This window comes from Panicum virgatum, chromosome 4K (assembly GCF_016808335.1).
Source record: "Panicum virgatum strain AP13 chromosome 4K, P.virgatum_v5, whole genome shotgun sequence".
Taxonomy (NCBI): Eukaryota; Viridiplantae; Streptophyta; class Magnoliopsida; order Poales; family Poaceae; genus Panicum; species Panicum virgatum.
The window spans coordinates 11,355,552-11,374,075 of record NC_053139.1 but is presented as its reverse complement, the minus strand read 5'-3'; the positions used below and the strand labels follow the sequence as shown (position 1 = coordinate 11,374,075).

Sequence of the window (18,524 nt, the reverse complement as noted above, 5' to 3'; positions counted from 1 at the left end):
ATACATCTCTTTTTGTGAGGGAGGCCAATTCCGCCTTGATTGCCTCCTTCCATTTGTTCTAGTTCAAGCGCTTCTTGCACTCTCTCATGGATTTAGGATCTGGATCATTTTAAAGGTTGTCGGCAATTGATGTCATGAAATATGCATCTACAATTGTAGTCATTCTATTATATGATTCTCTAGAATCAATATAATTAGTGCAAATTCCTTATACCCCTTTTGACTGTTCACTATTTTTCAATACAACACTGTTAAGGTGTTCCGATGTCTCATCATCAGGATTTGGGTGCATTGTTGATGTGGGAGTAGGATTTGGGTGCACAATTGATGTGGGAGGTGAATTTAGTATGTCCACTTGGTGTCTCTCAACTTGAGGTTGAGCTGGATTTACCTATTCATAGGAGTTAGTTCCTCTGTTTCCTGGTGCGCGTCGTACTTCTTTTTTTTTGAGATGGTAGATGAATAATTTTATTTGGTACCTCTATTCTCTTTAGCACATTTATTGCGACAGGTAATGATTTTGTGACACCTTTGATGTTGGTAAATGCGTATGGCAATTTGCATGCAATATTTTTAAATTCAATAATTTTTTGAACATGTCGTTCAGTTTCTTTGGCACGTGGATCCTCCTTTAGGATGTCAGTGGCAACCCAATTGATTTTCTAACATTCAGTATAGTACTTCAATTCTCTCCCTAACACTAGAAAATGATCTTCAGTGATGATACAATCTGTGTGCCGGGCAGTGAGCAGGTCCCCTTTTCTTGTGAGGGCTCATAGAGGTACGCTTTGGTTGGAGGATCACTATTTGTATTTCTTAATATCATAGATAAATCTGCTAGCGCACTTGATACCACTGTAGTATTTTACTCATGTGTAATTTCAATGTCGTATTTATATTTCTGCAAGGAAGACGGCAGTTAAAGAATTGATAAGTTAATGATTCATTATTGCTTGGATATCCAATGTACAAACATGGGTATATAGATATGGAGGTAGTGTCACACACAAATTACTCAAACTGCACCCACATGTAGCGGCATGTCGTTTCGTTACTCATTTCCAGGCCAAAACCCTCCCCTTCCACTAGGATAAAATCAATTTTGGCGTTTGGGTAGTGGGATATGGATGATGGGAACGGGAAATGAGGTGGGATGGAAATTTTATCTATCATTTGTTAGTATTATTGTGCTTGTAAATATAGTTGGTTTACATCGGAGAGATTTTAATGATCTCCTTACACATTGCTTTCTTGCTCAGATTTAAAGGAAAAAACAAACAATTTACCATGAAGTTTATGTGAACTTTGTAAAAGTTCTTGTCTCTGAAATAAACAGGCTCCGCGGAGCAAAGAAAGCTTGCCGAAAACCAGCATGTAAAAACCTCTTTCATCCGTGGAGCTTCTCTCATTAGCTCCATCCATCAGTTGTTGTATAGTCCACCCTTTTGCAGGTAGGGTATCTTTCATTCTATGATCCCTTTCCAGATTTCAGAATGAAGAACAAACAAATACTTTAGAGTGGCTGTATTCTATTGCTACACATGGTCGAAATTCTACAAGGTTTGGACCCTACGGCTATGTGAATCAACTTGCAAGTCGCCCACTTGGCTATGGATTGTGGGATGTTCATTGACAAAGTTTCCAACCTGGAGTAGCGCCTGAAATGCAGAATGGTTTCAGATTAGGGCAAAAATACATGAACTGTGACCACGTTGTAGTGTGTCAATTGAACAATGATGGTACAATACCTCGATGGCGATATCAGTCGGTGTCAGCTTAGAAACATCACCGTGGCCCTGCTTAGCTGCGATCTCTGCACAGGTATACATAGTGTGATGAGATACTTAGTATATGTCATAGAACAAGATCATGAAGGGGGCAAAAATTGATAGAACGAGAATAGTACCTTCAAGAGACACTCTTGCATCGGCGTTCGCATAAGCCTCACCTCTTTGCTCCGCAAGCATGCTCAGTTTCGTGAAAGCCTGAAGCAAACTTAGTTCAGCTCTTTGTGCACTTTAACCATTGTAGACAATAGGGCACGTAGTAAGATACAAGTAAATGGAATGCTAAGGGTATTTTCATTGCAAGTCTTTGCAGGAAGCCTGAGTGCCTGACTAACCTTACAGTTGGGATCTGTCTTATGGAAAAACTAAAACATAATAGTTTTAAGGATGAAAATAAATACCGCTGTGTATGGATCGTCAGATGGTTGGTCTAGGAGAGGACGAGAAGCAGTCCCCACTTGAGCAATACGTTTTGCAAGTGCGTCCACAGGTACATCCAACCAAACAGATAGACCTTTCTTCATGTAATTCCTGTTTTTTTTAAAAAGGAAAGCAATCATAATTACTATTTTGCTGAGAACAAACAACAAGTTCAATTCACAAGACCAGAAAAACCTAAGTTATTCTAGTACCAGTTGATTGGCCTAATAACAGCACCACCTCCAGTTGCAACAACTAATCGCTGCATTGAGGACAAATCCCTCAAGACATTACTCTGCAACATGGGAAAGCAGAGGAACATGGAAGTGTCGTTCCATAAGGCTTTCGGTTTTCATTACTAAAAGGAGAATAACAGTTCAATGAATTACATAAGAAAATATATAGAAACTCAGCGAGCATTTACCTCATTCTCTCTGAAAAACGCTTCACTATGAACCTTAAATATTTGAGCAACGGAAGGCATGCCAACTGCTTGTTCTACCAACTTATCACTGTCAAAGAATGAATAGCCCAGAACTTCAGCCAATATCTTTCCCACCGTGCTCTTTCCAGAGCCCATCATTCCTGCAGTAAGAACTCACTCATTGATTCCTGATGAGGCGAAGAGGACAGATCAATATATAAATTGGTCAAGACTCAATAGAGAAGTATCAGAAGTTCAGAACTAACCCACTAGGTAAATGCACCGCCCATTCAATTGGAACATAACTTCTTCGGATTTCCTCTGCAGTTACAGTGGAATATACATCACAATTCACAAACATGGCCTAAAAGCAAGGAAATTACGGTGGCACATTTGATTTAATTCATACTAGGACTTTGTTTGTTTACCTTTAACAAGAGGGCCTCGCCAACTGAGTTATGCAAGCTCTCACTGCCTACATGAGATGAGGAATAACGAAAGTCAATTTGAGTCTCCAGGTTGTGGATTTGACCCAGCCAAAGCCAACCATCACCAACCCACAACGTTTATTCCAACTGATGATCAACAACCCAAAATGACTCTTTTCTAAACGAAATCAAATGCCATACGCACGCCCACCACCTCCTAAATCGCACAAAACCAAACCCTGAACGGACATGGAACCATCGATCCAGTCCTTAAATTCACATCAATTCGACGGAAGAAATTAAAGCTCACCTCGAGATGCCCTGACGCAGCGCAGCGGGGCGACGGGGTTGGTCCCGCGAACCCGCACAGCGACGGCCGCCGCTCCGGCACTTCCAGCTCCAACCCGCAGGCTCCCCACCCGGGCCTGCTTCTCGCGGCCGAGGAACGCGCTTCGGCGCCCGCCGGCGGCCCCGGCACCGACGCGAGGCGTGCGTGACTGCATCGCCATGCTAGCGCCCACCTCCATTGCTCTTGGCTGGCTCTTGCGGCACGGGTGCAGGCAACCTGCGACACTGGAAGGAGTCAGGGAGGAGGGGGCACGAGACGAGAGGGAGGATGATCGGGCGAGGAGCGAAGTGGTGGTGGCTGCCTCGAGTCTTGACGGCGAACACAGACAGGGGGCTTGCTTTAAATAGCGCGATGCGATGGGTCCAGGCGGCCAGCGAGGGGCGCTGACATGGCGTACACTCGCTTCGGCGTCGGAAAAGGGTGCGCACTTTCCTGTTGATCGGGATCGGGCCGGTGAGCATCCCTGCCACCGCCAGAGCGTGGCATGCAGCTCGAAATTTATCATTTGCCCCCGCATGAGAAACGAGATTCGCGGAGGGGCGACTGATGACTTCTGCTGACTACTGCTCTGCACCGCGAGTGAGCGAGCTGCTGTTCCCTTTCAGCAGCAAACACACCTTTCACGTTTGCTTTGGGTTTTCGTGTTATTATTATTTTCCCAGATGCATGCTCACCAACTTTCATTTTACAATGTGTATCCTTCTAATTGTTCCCTCGTAGGCATGTTATGGATTATTGAATGAAAATGATTATCAATTCAACTTTTTTACAATAGTTGGGGGCAAAATGGTTGGCTTATGAGGCTCGATCCGACGGTTCAGAATTGATAAGCATCGAGAGGCGCAAAAAGAGAGGCACCTATAGGCATCGGATGCATATTTAATGGTGGGCCCATAAGCACCATATGCCTATTAAATTGGTGGGCCCAACTTTAAAAAAATAATTTAAATAATTCTATTTTGAAATTATTTTATTTAATCAAGGGTAAGATAGTAAATTGATATAAGTTGGAATAATGTTTGGAGTAGTATAGTTGAAAGAGAGGATTTAGTGGACTATAGTCTCATGATAAATTGGGTTTCGATTTGTCCTTCATCCAACCGGCGGCACTTTCCCCAGTCGGTGGATTGTGTTGGCTCGTTCGTTTTCCTGGTCGGTGGCGAGGATGACCCAGTGAGCATGGTCGCCACGCCCAGGAGCGTTCCGGCGGCGGTGGCCGCGATCCCGGTGTCGGCGCGCGCCGGGGAGCGGAGGAACACTGCCCGGCCCGCGCTCAGGCCCGCGGCGGGGACGAGCAGCCGGGTGCCGTGCCTGTGCAGAATGAATTGAAAGCATAAGCGCATCGATCCACCAATGGTCAAGATCATCACTAGCACCAAGGAGCAGACGATCAACGTGATGATCCCACGTCCTAGATCGTCATAGCATGAGGGAGACAACGGTGATCCAAGGTGTATATACGAATGTGTACCAGTGGACAGCCGCGGAGCCCCCAGCTTGTCCATGAAGCTCGTGAACGAGAACGATTCGGGCCTCGAGTTCTCCGGCGCCTCGATGCTCCCGGACGATGAGGTGGTCAGCGGGGAAGACCGAGCCAAGGGAATCAAAGGAAGTCACAGCTCGCGATCGATCAAACCTGCGGCGCAGTGCTGCGACGACCGGTCGTGCGTGCGGAGGTGTCCGGCGTGTAAGTTCGGGCTGGCCGGCACGGTGGGGGCTCGAGAGCAGAGCGGCGGCGGGGAGGCGGTGTCCCGCATCCGTGGGCTTTGGGCGACGATGTGTGGTGGGGCTGTGGTTGAACTGATTATCGTAGTACCCTTCGTCAATTAAGTTTAATTAGAACTACTAATTTCGATAAGCATTCATAGGCATTAAAAAGCATCCACAACCACCGTAAAAGATCTCTTATCAATTATCATACGTGTAGGAGAGAGGGAGATAGGAAGGGAAAATATTTAATTGTCTCTTCTCTGTTTTCCAATTCTTTAGTGGCCCACCATTTTATATTGAAAGAATTATTTCCTTGACCCTAAAAATTGTTATGTTTTGTTTTTTTTAACCTTTTTTCTCTTAAACTTAGCTATTTGGCTCCAAAATGAGTTTCATTTACTTTTTTGGCCCTTCCATCACCTGTAGTTAGGTCTACAGTCTAATTATATTTGAAAGCATCAGTTTAGGTTTTAACCAAGAAAGTGACAACATAAAGTAATTTTTCGTGATTTTTTGGTATTTTCTGATTAGTAAAATAATTTCTAGGCATTTACAAATTTATTTTCAGTTTTTAAATCATATAAAGTCACATAAAATCTTTTAGGTGAGAGATGCTCGTCAAATGAGCTTTTCGCCACGGGCCCTCAAGTCACTCCTCCAGAGGTGACACGGGTGGCTAAAAACCTAGCGCCGCCACCCCCATCTCCCGCTTCACCCAGTCGCGCCGCGCATAGGACCTGGCCACTGGAATGTCGCGCCGCAGCGAGGATGGTGGCGGCGGGACTAAAGGAGTTTCACGGGTTTGTGCTATCAACCAGGACTAAAGGACCCTCCCCGGTTTTTGTTACCAATCGGGACTAAAGGGGGTTCCACGGGTTGTCTTAAAATGATAGCATCCTAACTAGTGTCACAGAGCTATGTAGGTGGGATGGTAAAAAACCTATACGCGAGACAAGAGGTCACAAGTTTGACTCCTGGACGTGGAGTAAATATTTTTGTTTTACCGCCTAGACCCTTTAGTCCCAGTTGTGGGAATTGGGACTAAAGATCCGGGTCTTTAGTCCCGAATTCATTGTCTCGGTTCAAAAACAGGGATGAAAGGGGGGTTTGAAACCGGGACAAAATGGCATTTGTGTACTAGTGCAACTCAATTAAAGTGTACTCGAACATCTTTCCTTTGGGAGATCTATCATGAGCTGAGCGTTCAATTCAAATTAATGTCATCGGCATGCATTGCATGTTCCTCATTTCATACATGACTGGCTTAAGCTAGTTTGTGCTGGATTATTAAAACATAAGCAAAGACGACGATGTATTACTGCAGATTGCACAAGATGCCACCGACATGGTCTGCTTCATTTCGGCTGGCATGTGCCCAGATTCGCTAATTTATTTCTAAAATCAATATGTGACAAATCATTTCCCACCCCCTAAGAATATAATTAATCGTCATGCATACCACACGTTAGGCATGTGCCATATAGTCGTTTGATTATTCGACGAGTATTTGGGGTTTGTTCTCAACTAACCATGTAGTGAAATTCGTACATTTGCAAGATCGTGCATATTTAAGGCGTGCGGCGACACTTTAGATATGATTTAACAAATGAGCACCGGTACGGTAGCATGCTTGTTACAGCAACCAATGCAATGCTTATCACGAGAAGCTGCATTCTGTGTTCGTGGAGAAAGAATCATTAGCTATATTCTTGTTTTTTATGTGATAGTTGCTACATTCTTCGGTAAACAATGCTGATGGCGGTGCTGGCCTTTTCAGAAGTTTTTTTTATTCTTTTCTTTATACGAGAACACACAAGTGTTCAGATGTTGCAGCTCTCAGTATTCTTCAGCACTACCACAGATAGCGGTGATGGGCGCAGACTCCCATCTTACTATGACAATTTACGACAAACCGATAACATCTATACTATAAAGGATGAAACTTTGAGATACAATTTCTTCATAGATTTACTCTTCCTTACCCCACATAGATGCATGGGTCCACATATGAGGCTCGATGTTTAACGAGAAAGGAGAACCCAAGAAAATGACTGAAGCAAAATAATTCCACCAAATGCCCATGTTTTCGTTGCACGTACCCGCAAGTGTACCGGGATCTGATAGCAGCCATTGCAGGCAAGAGCGTCGCAGAAAAGGCTGCTGAACGCGCCAGATGGTCCGCTGGTCTGTTCCCGTCCTAAAGTATGTGCAGATATAACCGTCCTGTGGGCCTGAATCTGGGGGGAGTACATTCCGTCCAAACGCTTGATTTCGTGCAGGCTTGAATACAAAACAGGGTAAGGGCCTCGACTTCACTTTATTTCACGCTGGTTTCTTGGCATATTTGGAAAGAGCGGAATGGCAGGGGTCTATATTTTAATTATACTATTAGGTTTGTTATGATGATATATTTAAGACGAAGACTATACTCAAATGTGGTTTTTTGTTATGTTAGAATAATTATATAATTATATTGTGAATGTGGAACAATTATTGTTCCAGTTATACAATAAAAATTGTTCTATATCTCCAAAAAATGTTCTAAAAATTTATCTAATTTTGATCACAAAGAGTGCAATGGTATCAATCTTCAAACAAGTCATCGATCCGTCCTAACGGGATTTTTTTTTAATTTTTCATTCTAGCACGGTAGCCTCCTCTCCTTCTTTATCTCCACCAAAACTCGCACAAGCAAGCATTCGGTCTGGGCTGTGATTTAAATATGTGCCCGGACAGAATCATGCATCCACACACGTTTTTTCCACATGGATATAATAAGATGCTCGATCGATGCGGAAGCGCATCATCCCAATCACGTCGCGCCCCATGCATGCATGCCGCCGCGTCGTCGTTGATGACTGGCACCTTCCCCGGCCGTCACTTTGCTAGCTGCAGCTATATAAACGTGGGCAGAAGCATCTCATCCTCCCACCACCACTGGACGGACCTCCAAAGTTTCCAGCGTTAGTTCAAGAAACACAATAGCACCGCCGCTAGTAGAAACCAGCGCCACGGTGATCGACCTGCTCCTGCTCGGCTCCTCCCCACACACGAGCGGAGATAAGCTTCAACCCATCGATCGATCAAGCGAGACAATCCCGTGCCACCTAGCCACTAGCGACAATGGCTTTCGCGGTCAAGGCTGCATCGACCTCCCAGTGGACTTTGTCCCCGGCGGTTCATCAGCCGTCATCGCTCACGACGCGGGCGGCGGCGTCGGTCGCGAAGATGCCGGCGGGGCGGAGGAATGCTGCGGCGGCGGTCATCAGGGCGGTTGCCGCCTTGGCTCCGCCGCCTGCCCCGGCGCCTCCCAGGCCAGCGGGCAAGCGGTGCCTACCGTTGTCGCAGACCATGTCCAGGCTCAAGGCGCGGGGCAAGGTGTGTACTGTGCACTCATGTCATCCATAGATTGTAGCCTCGGCTTGCGTGTACGAACGAATTCCCAATGAGCTTTGGTGTGGCGTGCGTGATTGCAGACAGCGTTCATCCCGTACATCACCGCCGGTGACCCCGACCTAGCGACGACGGCGGAGGCGCTGCGGTTCTTGGACGCCTGCGGTGCTGACGTCATCGAGCTCGGCCTGCCCTTCTCCGACCCCGACGCCGACGGGCCCGTCATCCAGGCACGCTCGCACAACTACCTAGCAAGCAACGCGATCCCACCCTGCGCATGCGAGATCGGGCGCGCTCAAGCTTTGCCTGACCCATCGTGTAATTGTTCTTCAATCTTCAGGCCTCAGCAGCGCGGGCGCTGGCGAGCGGCACTACGATGGATGGCATGCTGGCGATGCTCAAGGAGGTGAAGCCGGAGCTGTCGTGCCCGGTGGTGCTCTTCTCCTATTTCAACCCCATCGTCCGGTGGGGGCTGGCTGACTTCACCGCCGCCGCCAAAGAAGCCGGTGTAGACGGTCTGATAGTCCCCAACCTCCCTTATGCTGCCACCTATGACCTCAGGAGTGAAGCCATGAAGAACAACCTCGAGCTGGTAGGTCCATTCGCCATCCATCAATTTTTTATTCCTATTCTACCTTTGCCATCGCGAATGCTGAGACTGAGACCAAGGAAGTTTTAATTTTGTTGACTGACCTGAACAATGGCTGCACGCAGGTGCTGCTCACAACACCATCTACACCGGAAGAGCGGATGAAGGAAATCACAAGAGCTTCTGAAGGTTTTATTTATCTTGTAAGTGCATGCCGTGTCCATATATATGAAACCGCAATTGTTTCTTGAAAGTTTGAGTTCCCATGTCTGAATTTGATGATAACATTTCCTGGTCCTACTCAATCGTTGCAGGTGAGTGTCGATGGCGTTACAGGTCCCCGCGCAAACGTGAGCACACGTGTCGAATCTCTCATTCAAGAGGTTAAACAGGTATACATATATTTTAAATGGAGATATGTAAAGTCCGCCCCTTTTCCATTAGCCAACACTTCTGCCAAGCACTGAGCCGTTGCATTGTTCGTTGCAGGTCACTGACAAACCCGTGGCTGTTGGATTTGGCATATCAAGACCTGAGCATGTAAAGCAGGTAAGAGAACGAAGTTACAATCACATCAGTGCTGATTTACTCATTAAGCAATGGCTAATTTTATCGTGACCAAATTTACTCACCTTTTTCCGCTGGACAGATTGCGGAGTGGGGAGCTGATGGAGTTATCATCGGCAGTGCAATGGTGAAACAGTTAGGCGAAGCAGCATCTCCCAAAGAAGGTCTAAAACGGCTAGAGGATTACACCATGAGCATGAAGAATGCATTACCATGAAATATAAATGTATACTACACGATCTGTAAAAGGGAAGCACCACTAATACTGAAGCTGCCTTTCCGCTTTGGTGGTCGATCGTCTTAGGCAAATGCAACAAAATTTCCATATGTGGTCACTAGCTACTTGATCAAGCCCTCAACATGTACGCATGCACACAGCGCACCATCCTTATTAATCCAATACCAGTCCTCGCTTGTCAGTTAGGCTTGACCTCTTTCGTGAAGTGCTGCTGTTGGGTTGAAGGAGGATTTGTATAGCTTGGTATTACCATACCACGGGCTTGGAATGAAATATATACTGAGAATGGGAAACAATCGGTGGACCAACACACACACACAGTCACACACACACACCCCAACTATTACTAAGTGGAGACTTCTTTTAAAGCCTCCACCTGAAGCCTTCTAGAATTTTACGTGGAGGTCCTAAAATAGAGAGGAATAATTTTACAAATTCTCAAAAGCAAAATATCTAGCCGTCAAACAATATATATAATTGGTAATCGTTATATTGATAATAATAGCAGCTGGATTTACTTTGTTTCTAAAATTTTATCAACCTATGCTATTACAAAGAATTAGCTTGAAATAACCCTCTATATCTATATCGTAGTTACCTACGTATGCTATTATTGAAAAAACTAGATCTAGCCTAAGCTAAATCCTATATTTATATCTTAATTGGCAACATATCTAGTGCAAACCACAACTTCGTGAAAACCCATGCAAACCACAACAAAAAAGTTGTCTAAATTCATCAAAAAAAATCACACATGTAGATGATATGATGATACACAATCTTGTAAAATATCTTGTCCAAAATCGACTTTGTTTGTGAGATAAAAATAATAAATTTCTAACAAATCATTTGGACAACTTCCTGGCTTGAAATTTGTTCTTTTTATATCTCACAGATGAAATCGAGTTTGGACAAGATATTTTACAAAGTTGTGCATCATCATATCATCTACATGTGTGATTTTTTTTAATTTAGACAACTTTTTTACCATGATTTGCATGGGTTTTCACGAAGTTGTGGCTTGCACTAGATATGTCCCCATCTTAATTACCCGCATCTGCCATTACAAAAAAATTAGATCCAATCCAATTTAGATCTTTGGAAAATTTAAGTCTATATAGTAGTACCGGTTATATCTACCCTAACTATCCAGCATGTTCTAAATGGGATATGTTTTCTTCTCGGCCAAAAGGTATTAGAGAGGAATCAACGGCTAGCATTTAGTTCCAGGGAGAGAACCCAAATAAATTCGGAATGTTATAGAACGAACTGTGCACGAGGAACATGTGCGCACATGCATGCCATTGGCACCACCACTCCGCTTGGAGAACCCGAACCTTTACATCCTGCTGCCTCGTTTGAGCTCGACTGGCAGGGAGGATCAGATATATGCTCTCTCTCTCTCTCTCAAGCTCCATTGGTGTTTAATTTGACGATTAAGCTTCCTGATCCGAGAAAGCGAGCTAGCCAGCTAAGCTCAGACCAAAAAATCTAAGCTTTTATTTTTTATAAAAATGTAGAAGGATCCTTGTGATAGTCTCAATGCGATTTTCTGATGGCAAAAATTTATCTATATATATATATAATATCAGATTGGCAAAAACAAAACTCGCTAAGAACACAATGAAGAATTTTTTATGCGGCGCCAAAAAATTATTAGAATCAGACGGAGTGTGTGTACACGCATGCCATCACCTTGGACCAAATAATAAGATATTTTTTGTTGACCTTTAACAATGTTTTCTCTAGATAGAATCTTAACAATACAAAAATATCGAAGCCGAAACTGTGCCAAACAAGCAGTCCCTGGAAATTAAAGTATGCCAACTGAGAGTTTATAAAAATTTCTATTGGCAACTCAATTAAAGTGTACTCGAGTATTTTATCTTTGGGAGATTTGAACGCTGCTCGCGTCCCTGAGAATTAAGGTATGCCAACTAATAATAGTTTGCAAATGTTTTTATTGGCAACTCAATTATATTGTACTCGAGCATCTTTCCATTGGGAGATTTGAACGCAGCTTGCGCCATGTGGCTGACACCGACGATTTAGCTAGTAAAAAATAATAAGCATATAAGCATTTTACATGTGTTGACAAAAGAGAAGTAGATTTGTCTCGACTTTTTCTATATTACTGCATCCGATCAGGTGAGCATTCAATTCAAATGTCATCGGCATGCATGTACCTCATTTCTGACATGACCGGCTTAAGCAAAGAGGACGATGTATTACTGTAGATTGCACATGATGCCACCGACTTGGTCTGCTTCATTTCGATAGCTGGCATGTGCCCAAGATTCGCTAATTTCTAAAATCAATTTGTGACAAAATATTTCCCGCCCCGATTGGCACCAACTCTAAGAATATAATTATTCTATCGTCATGCCAAACGTTAGGCATGCGCCATAGTTTCATTATTCGATGTGCAGACTCCCATCTTACGATGACAATTTACGACAAATATCTATGCTATAAAGGATGAAACTTTGAGATACAATTTCTACCTAGATTTAGTCTTTCTTACCCCTCATAGATGGTTCTACATGTGAGGCTCGAAGTTAAATGAGGAGGGAGGACCCATGAAAATGACTGAACTACATTAATTCCACCAAATGTGTCCTTGTTCATGTACCTGCCTGTGACAAAATATTTAAGGCAAATGTTATACTTAAATGTGGTTGGATGATTTTATATCTAAGTATTTTTTTAATTATGTTAGAATTATTTTATTATGAATGTGGAACAATTGTTCCAGTTGCACTATACAGATTGCTCTATATCTCCAAAAAAAATAGAGTGAAATATATCTAATTTTGATCATAAATGATGATGCAATGGTAGCAATCTTCAAACGATCTAGTCATCGAGCTGTAAAGTTTTTTTTTCATTCTAGCCCAGTAGGCAGTAGCCCCTCTCCCGTTTTATCTCCACAAAAACGTGCACAAGCAAGCATTATTGAAATTTAAATATGCACCGGACAAATTAAAACCATGTGATGCGCGACCAGCAAAGCACCACATGGTTTTTGCTCGCAAATATAGTAATAAGCGGCCGCGTCGCTGACGACTGGCACCTGCCCTATATAACGTGGCGAGAAGCATCTCATCCTCCCACAACCACTGCACGGAACCCCGAGCTTTCTAGCGTTCGAGAAACAAGCCCGCCACAGCACCCCCGCTACTATACTAGAAACAAGCAAGCCACGGTGACCTGTTCCTGCTCGGCTCCTCCCCACACGCGAGCGGATTGGGTTCCCATCATCGATCGATCAAGCGAGACCGACAGTCCCGTGCCACATAGTAACTAGCGACATGGCTTTCACGATCAAGATCAAAGCTGCGTCGTTGACCTCCAACTCGACTTTTCCCCCGGCAGTTCACCAGCCATCGTCGCTCATCACGACGCGGGCGGCGTCGGTTGCGAAGATGCCAGCTGGGCGGAGGAAGGCTGCGGCGATCATCAAGGCAGTCGCCGCGGTGGCTCCGCGGCCTGCCCCGACGCCGGCCAAACCCGCGGGCAAGCGGTGCCTGTCGGTGTCGCAGACCATGTCCAGGATCAAGGCGCAGGGCAAGGTATATATGTGCTTTCACTCCTATCGTACATAGATTAGAGCCTCAGCTTGCGTGTACGGATTCTTAATGAGCTTCGGGACGGTGTGCCGTGCGTGATCGCAGACGGCGTTCATCCCGTACATCACCGCCGGCGACCCCGACCTGGCCACGACGGCGGAGGCGTTGCGGCTCCTGGACGCCTGCGGCGCCGATGTCATCGAGCTCGGCATGCCCTTCTCCGACCCTTACGCCGATGGGCCCGTCATCCAGGTAGGCCTACATAGCAAGCGATGTGATCCCTCCCCACGCATGCGAGCGAGGGCGCGCTCGAGCTTTGCCTCACACCTTGTGCAAATGAACTTTAGGCATCGGCGGCGCGCGCGCTGGCGAGCGGCACGACGACAGACGGTGTGCTGGCGATGCTCAAGGAGGTGACGCCGGAGCTGTCGTGCCCGGTGGTGCTCTTCTCCTACATCAACCCCATCATCCGGTGGGGGCTGGCTGAATTCACTGCTGCCGCCAAAGAAGCCGGTGTAGATGGTCTGATAGTCCCCGACCTCCCTTATGCTGGCACTTGTTCCCTCAGGAGTGAAGCCATGAAGAACAACCCTCGAGCTGGTAGGTCCATTCGACATCCATCTGACTTTTTATTCCTATTCTTCATTTTTGCCATCACCATGCTGAGACCGAGACCAAGAAAGCTTCAATTTTGTCGACGTACTGATCTTCTGAACAATGGCTGCATGCATGTAGGTGCTGCTCACAACACCAGCTACGCCGGAAGAGAGGATGAAGGAAATCACAAGAGCTTCAGAAGGTTTTATTTACCTTGTGAGTGCATGCCCGTTTAAAACCATAATTGTTTCTTGATAGTTTATTAGCTCCTGTGCTGAATTTGCTCATAACATCCCCTTGTTCAATTCATTCGTCACCTACAGGTGAGCGTCAATGGCGTTACAGGTCCCCGCGCAAATGTGAGCACACGTGTCGAATCTCTCATTCAAGAGGTTAAAAAGGTATACATATATTTTACGGAAGGAAATATGTAAAGTCTATTTTTTTTTGTTTTATTAGACAACACTTTCGCTGATCACACACTGAACTTGTTTTATTTTTCTTTGCAGGTCACTAACAAACCTGTGGCTGTTGGATTTGGCATATCGAAACCTGAGCACGTAAAGCAGGTAGGAGAAGTTACCATATCACATCATCTGGTTTAATTTACTCATTAATTAGCATTGGCTAATTTCTTGGTCAAGTTTATTTAACGCAACCTTTTCGCATTTGCTGAACAGATTGCGGAGTGGGGAGCTGATGGGGTGATAATTGGCAGTGCAATGGTGAGACAGTTGGGTGAGGCAATATCTTCACAAGAAGGGCTGAAACGGCTGGAGGATTATGCTAGGAGCATGAAGAACGCATTGCCACGAAGCCAGACTAGTACTAGAGGGCCAGATAATTAATAATTACAGTAACCTGAAGGGCTCTTCTCGTTCGTCGTTAGGCAGCCGTCAGTCCATCTCTAGTAGAAAAAGGATCTTTTAATTTTCCTTTGTTTGTATGCATATATGTTTATTTAGTTAGGGTAGCAACCGTTCGCTTCGACCGTGCCTCGAGCCCTCAGATCACTGTGTAAGGCACTGGGTTGAAGATGATCGATGACCCGAGATGAGAACGAGCCGTGAGTTAAGCTCAAACCGTACGTCCCTCTTTATTTCGTGCTATCGTGAGGTTGCTTGCTTATATTTAATAAAGATTGAAAGTTCAGGAATTAGGGTAGTAAAGTATATCTTTATCTGCATCATGATCATCATGGGCTTTGCTTGAAATTAAATATATATACCCGCTGAGATTCCCACTTCCCACGCACGTTGCGAACGGGCCGGGAGAAACAACACGGCAGCATCTATCAGTGAATCAGTGATCAGCCTCTCGCTAGCTCTCTCGAGTCATCATCGTCTTCAACACAGCGCGCGTCTTCCAGGGAGTTACCTGCCACTGCTGCCCCGCATCGGTTTGGAAATGATATATTGCGCACGGCCAGCACATGTGATTGCACATGTTACTCGACCTTGCAGCCTTTTTTTTTCCTTTTTGTTTTTCTGACCCGACATGTGGGACCCATCTATTGGTGGCTCTGTGCGGCTGATGTGTAGGTCCACTGTAACACCCAAAATTCAGTTTTGTTTGAATTCAAAATTTGACTTTATTCAAATGAAGTTTGTGTTACAAAAAAAGAAAACTTCTTTCTTCTCTCTTTCTCCTTCCAGCCCAGTCCCCCATCCTCTCTCTCTTTCTTTTCTTTTCTCGCAAGGCCCAGTCGGCCCAAATCCCTGAGCCGGCCCAGTTTCCCTCCCCTCTCTCACCCTCTCTCACTCTCACCGCCAAGTGGGCCCCACTTGTCGGCCCCATCCCCTTCCTCCCGCTGGTTCACTTCCCTACGCCGAGCGCCGATGGCCGCCCTGTGCCGCGCTCGCACCGCCTCCTCTCCCCTCGGCACTCCCTTCAATGCTCAGTGGAGCACTTGCTCCGCCTCCCCACTTTCCCTTCCGTTTCCCCTCCCTTTCCAATAACGGATGCCGCCACCATGGCCTTCATGGCCGGTCACCAAGCTCTGTCGTGCCCCTCCACTGCCGGCCCCTCCGTTTCCTCTCCTCGGCCTACAAAAGCCGCACTCGAGCCCGCCGCATCTCCTTTCCTCGCCTACGCTCTCCGCCCCACCTCACACCGCAGCGCCGCCGCCACTCGAGCTCGGCTGCCACCGTCAATCTCCCTCCCCGCCACCTTCCCTTTGACTCCGACCGCCGCCGAAGCTTCACTCGGGGGTAGCGACCATCGCCCGCCCGTTTCCCCCTGGATTTGCGTCTCTACACGCTGGTAATCGCTCGTCGGAGTGCGGGAGGTGCACCTCGCCATCATGGAGCACCGCCTCCGCGTCGAACCACCACCCCGACCTCTCCATCGGCTTTCCCGAGCTCCTCTCTCCCTCCTCGGCCAAACCCCTAGTCGAACCAACCCCGGATGGCCAAGATCGGCCTACTCCGATGACCTCGCCGCCGCCCGCCGCCGCCCGCCATCGCCTGCGCCACCGTCGGCTCCGCCCAATGCCGAGCTGAGCCGCATCGCCGAGCCGCGTGCCCGCCTGCAGCCGAGCCGCCGAGACGCCCCTGGGTCGTTGGATCTCTATCCAACGGACCAGATCCGCTAGATCCGAGCAGGATTTGAGCCGCCCCTTCACTTTTTGCAAAAGAGACCCTTAGTTTTCTCAGAATCAACCCGTAGTCCACTCTAGTTCAAAAAAAATTCCAAAAAGGCCCTGTTTCTTCTGTTTTAACCCCTGAGCTTTCTAAAAATAGAACCCGCCGTCCTTGACCCCTCTATTTCAGTCTAACCCTTCTGACTAAGGTTTAATTATGTTCTAGTCCTTGGTTTCATCAAGTTTAGCCCCTGGAAGTTCTGTTTCTTCACAAACAAGCCCCTGAAACAATGTTTTAGTCATATCTTTCTCGTTCTAACTCCATTTTCAGCGATTCTTGCGCTCATGCGATCCTTGCAACGCATACAACATCTTTAACACCATATCTATCTCTGTTTTCACTGTTTGTTGTGTTGTTTCTTATTTGTTGCTTGTTTTTGTTTGTGTGAACGTGTAGACAACGCGTCGTTCGAGGGAAATCAAGAACATGTATACGAGAAAGAGAATTAGCAGTTTGGCAAGGAAGGTAAGTGGATTTCCCCCTCTACATGTTCTATTTTGATCCCAATAATAGCATGATGAAACACTTTACTTTATTGTTAAAGTTGCATAAATTTGATGGGACACCTATTAAGAATTTACCTAGTCTTTTACCGCAAAACCTTGAACACCTGGGTTTAATAAATCTTGTTGGGTAGACATGCGGAGATGCTTTATCTTGGGATGGTAAAATAATGAACTTTTGAGAAATGTTAAACATGCTTTATGTTGTATAGTGGGTAATTTTACAAGATCATGATGTTTAATTGGAATATGGAGAACCACCCAGAAAAATAGTACAACCACAAGGACCATATGGTTCTGGTCTTGGCTGATAATTAGAAACTCTAGCTTGTGACAGTCTTACCGAAAGGACAAGAGGGGAAACATCGATGGAGTATAGCCCGGTCCTCTTGGGGTAGCAGCCTTTGCTAAGGTGCTGACCATCAGGGAGGTTTATGCTCTGCTTTGACTTGAAATCTTAGCGGATTGTCACTTGTTAGGGAATCTTTGTAAAGGCCTCGTAGCGTTCGTATGCAACCACACCTCGGAAGTGTGGTATTGTGCCTGATCAACACAGCGTGGTTGGGTCCAAAGTTCTTTAGAACTTTTATGCGACTTGTGGGTAAAGTGTACAACCTCTGCAGAGTGTTTAAAACTGATATATCAGCCGTGCTCACGGTAAAGAGCGGCCTGGACCCTCACATGATAATTGAACTTGAAGAATAATTAAACCATGGTTCTTAGGTATGTGTTAGATCCTTTATGATCTTTATGCTTAAGTGGGTTGGTATAAACTTATACCTAGTAATTAGGTGCCTACTAATAAAAGTGTTCCAACTAAAATGCTAACTGCTATAAACCTCAGTCTTTCCTTGAAAGCCTTGCATTCTTCCCCCACTTGCTGAGTATCAACTATAAGTGTACTCACCCTTGCCTATTTGCTGCTCAGAAGAGAACACAAAAGTGGAGAACTACGACAACTTCAAGAAGCTCGAGGCGTGCGTTCACCAGTCGACTGCCTATGGAAGAAGACGCTCCTGTAGTACTCGTTTAGGTTATCAATGGAATGATTAGAATTTATCGGAGTGTAATAAAGTTATTTACTCTCTATTATCTACGTTTTGGACACTGTTTTTGATATATTCACTTATGACGTCTATCATATGTGTGTAAACTTGATCCTGACGCACATATGAGATGCATTCGATTTTGTTCTTGAAACCAGGTGTGACATCCAATAACCCATGGACCCCACTATTGATGTCAGTAGGGCCCACTGCTGACATCAGCAATCCTTACGCTTTGGTGATGTAGTGCTAACATCAGCAT

The 18,524-nt window shown here is 45.7% G+C and overlaps 2 protein-coding genes and 1 pseudogene across 2 annotated transcripts; 2 read left to right on the top strand and 1 right to left on the bottom strand.

Moving 5' to 3' along the window:
• Positions 1-1,357: 1,357 nt before the first annotated feature.
• Positions 1,358-2,969, bottom strand: LOC120703104 (shikimate kinase 2, chloroplastic-like). Its single transcript, XM_039987119.1, has 7 exons — positions 2,898-2,969; positions 2,632-2,792; positions 2,420-2,502; positions 2,189-2,318; positions 1,907-1,985; positions 1,749-1,813; positions 1,358-1,658 (listed from the first exon to the last, which is right to left on the bottom strand). Exons 1-7 carry the CDS (start codon positions 2,932-2,934, stop codon positions 1,554-1,556), a joined length of 660 nt encoding a protein of 219 aa, XP_039843053.1. The 5' UTR covers positions 2,935-2,969; the 3' UTR covers positions 1,358-1,553.
• A 3,659-nt stretch (positions 2,970-6,628) lies between these two features.
• LOC120703101 (indole-3-glycerol phosphate lyase, chloroplastic-like) lies at positions 6,629-10,086 on the top strand. The gene is made up of 7 exons (XM_039987116.1): positions 6,629-8,496; positions 8,595-8,741; positions 8,852-9,103; positions 9,226-9,303; positions 9,415-9,492; positions 9,590-9,649; positions 9,750-10,086. Exons 1-7 carry the CDS (start codon positions 8,242-8,244, stop codon positions 9,882-9,884), a joined length of 1,005 nt encoding a protein of 334 aa, XP_039843050.1. The 5' UTR covers positions 6,629-8,241; the 3' UTR covers positions 9,885-10,086.
• A 2,950-nt stretch (positions 10,087-13,036) lies between these two features.
• On the top strand, positions 13,037-15,149 carry LOC120703102 (annotated as a pseudogene).
• Positions 15,150-18,524: the final 3,375 nt, after the last annotated feature.

Bases quoted from the DNA above. Each gene is read 5' to 3' on its own strand.
- LOC120703104 (XM_039987119.1), bottom strand. From the start codon at position 2,934: ATGTTCCAATTGAATGGGCGGTGCATTTACCTAGTGG. The intron at 1,814-1,906 runs GTACTATTCTCG...ATACCTGTGCAG, and splicing joins TGCAAGAGTGTCTCTTGAAG to AGATCGCAGCTAAGCAGGGC. The intron at 1,659-1,748 runs GTATTGTACCAT...TCTGCATTTCAG, and splicing joins CGACTGATATCGCCATCGAG to GCGCTACTCCAGGTTGGAAA.
- LOC120703101 (XM_039987116.1), top strand. From the start codon at position 8,242: ATGGCTTTCGCGGTCAAGGCTGCATCGACCTCCCAGTGGACTTTGTCC. The intron at 8,742-8,851 runs GCACGCTCGCAC...TTCAATCTTCAG, and splicing joins CCGACGGGCCCGTCATCCAG to GCCTCAGCAGCGCGGGCGCT. The intron at 9,104-9,225 runs GTAGGTCCATTC...GGCTGCACGCAG, and splicing joins TGAAGAACAACCTCGAGCTG to GTGCTGCTCACAACACCATC.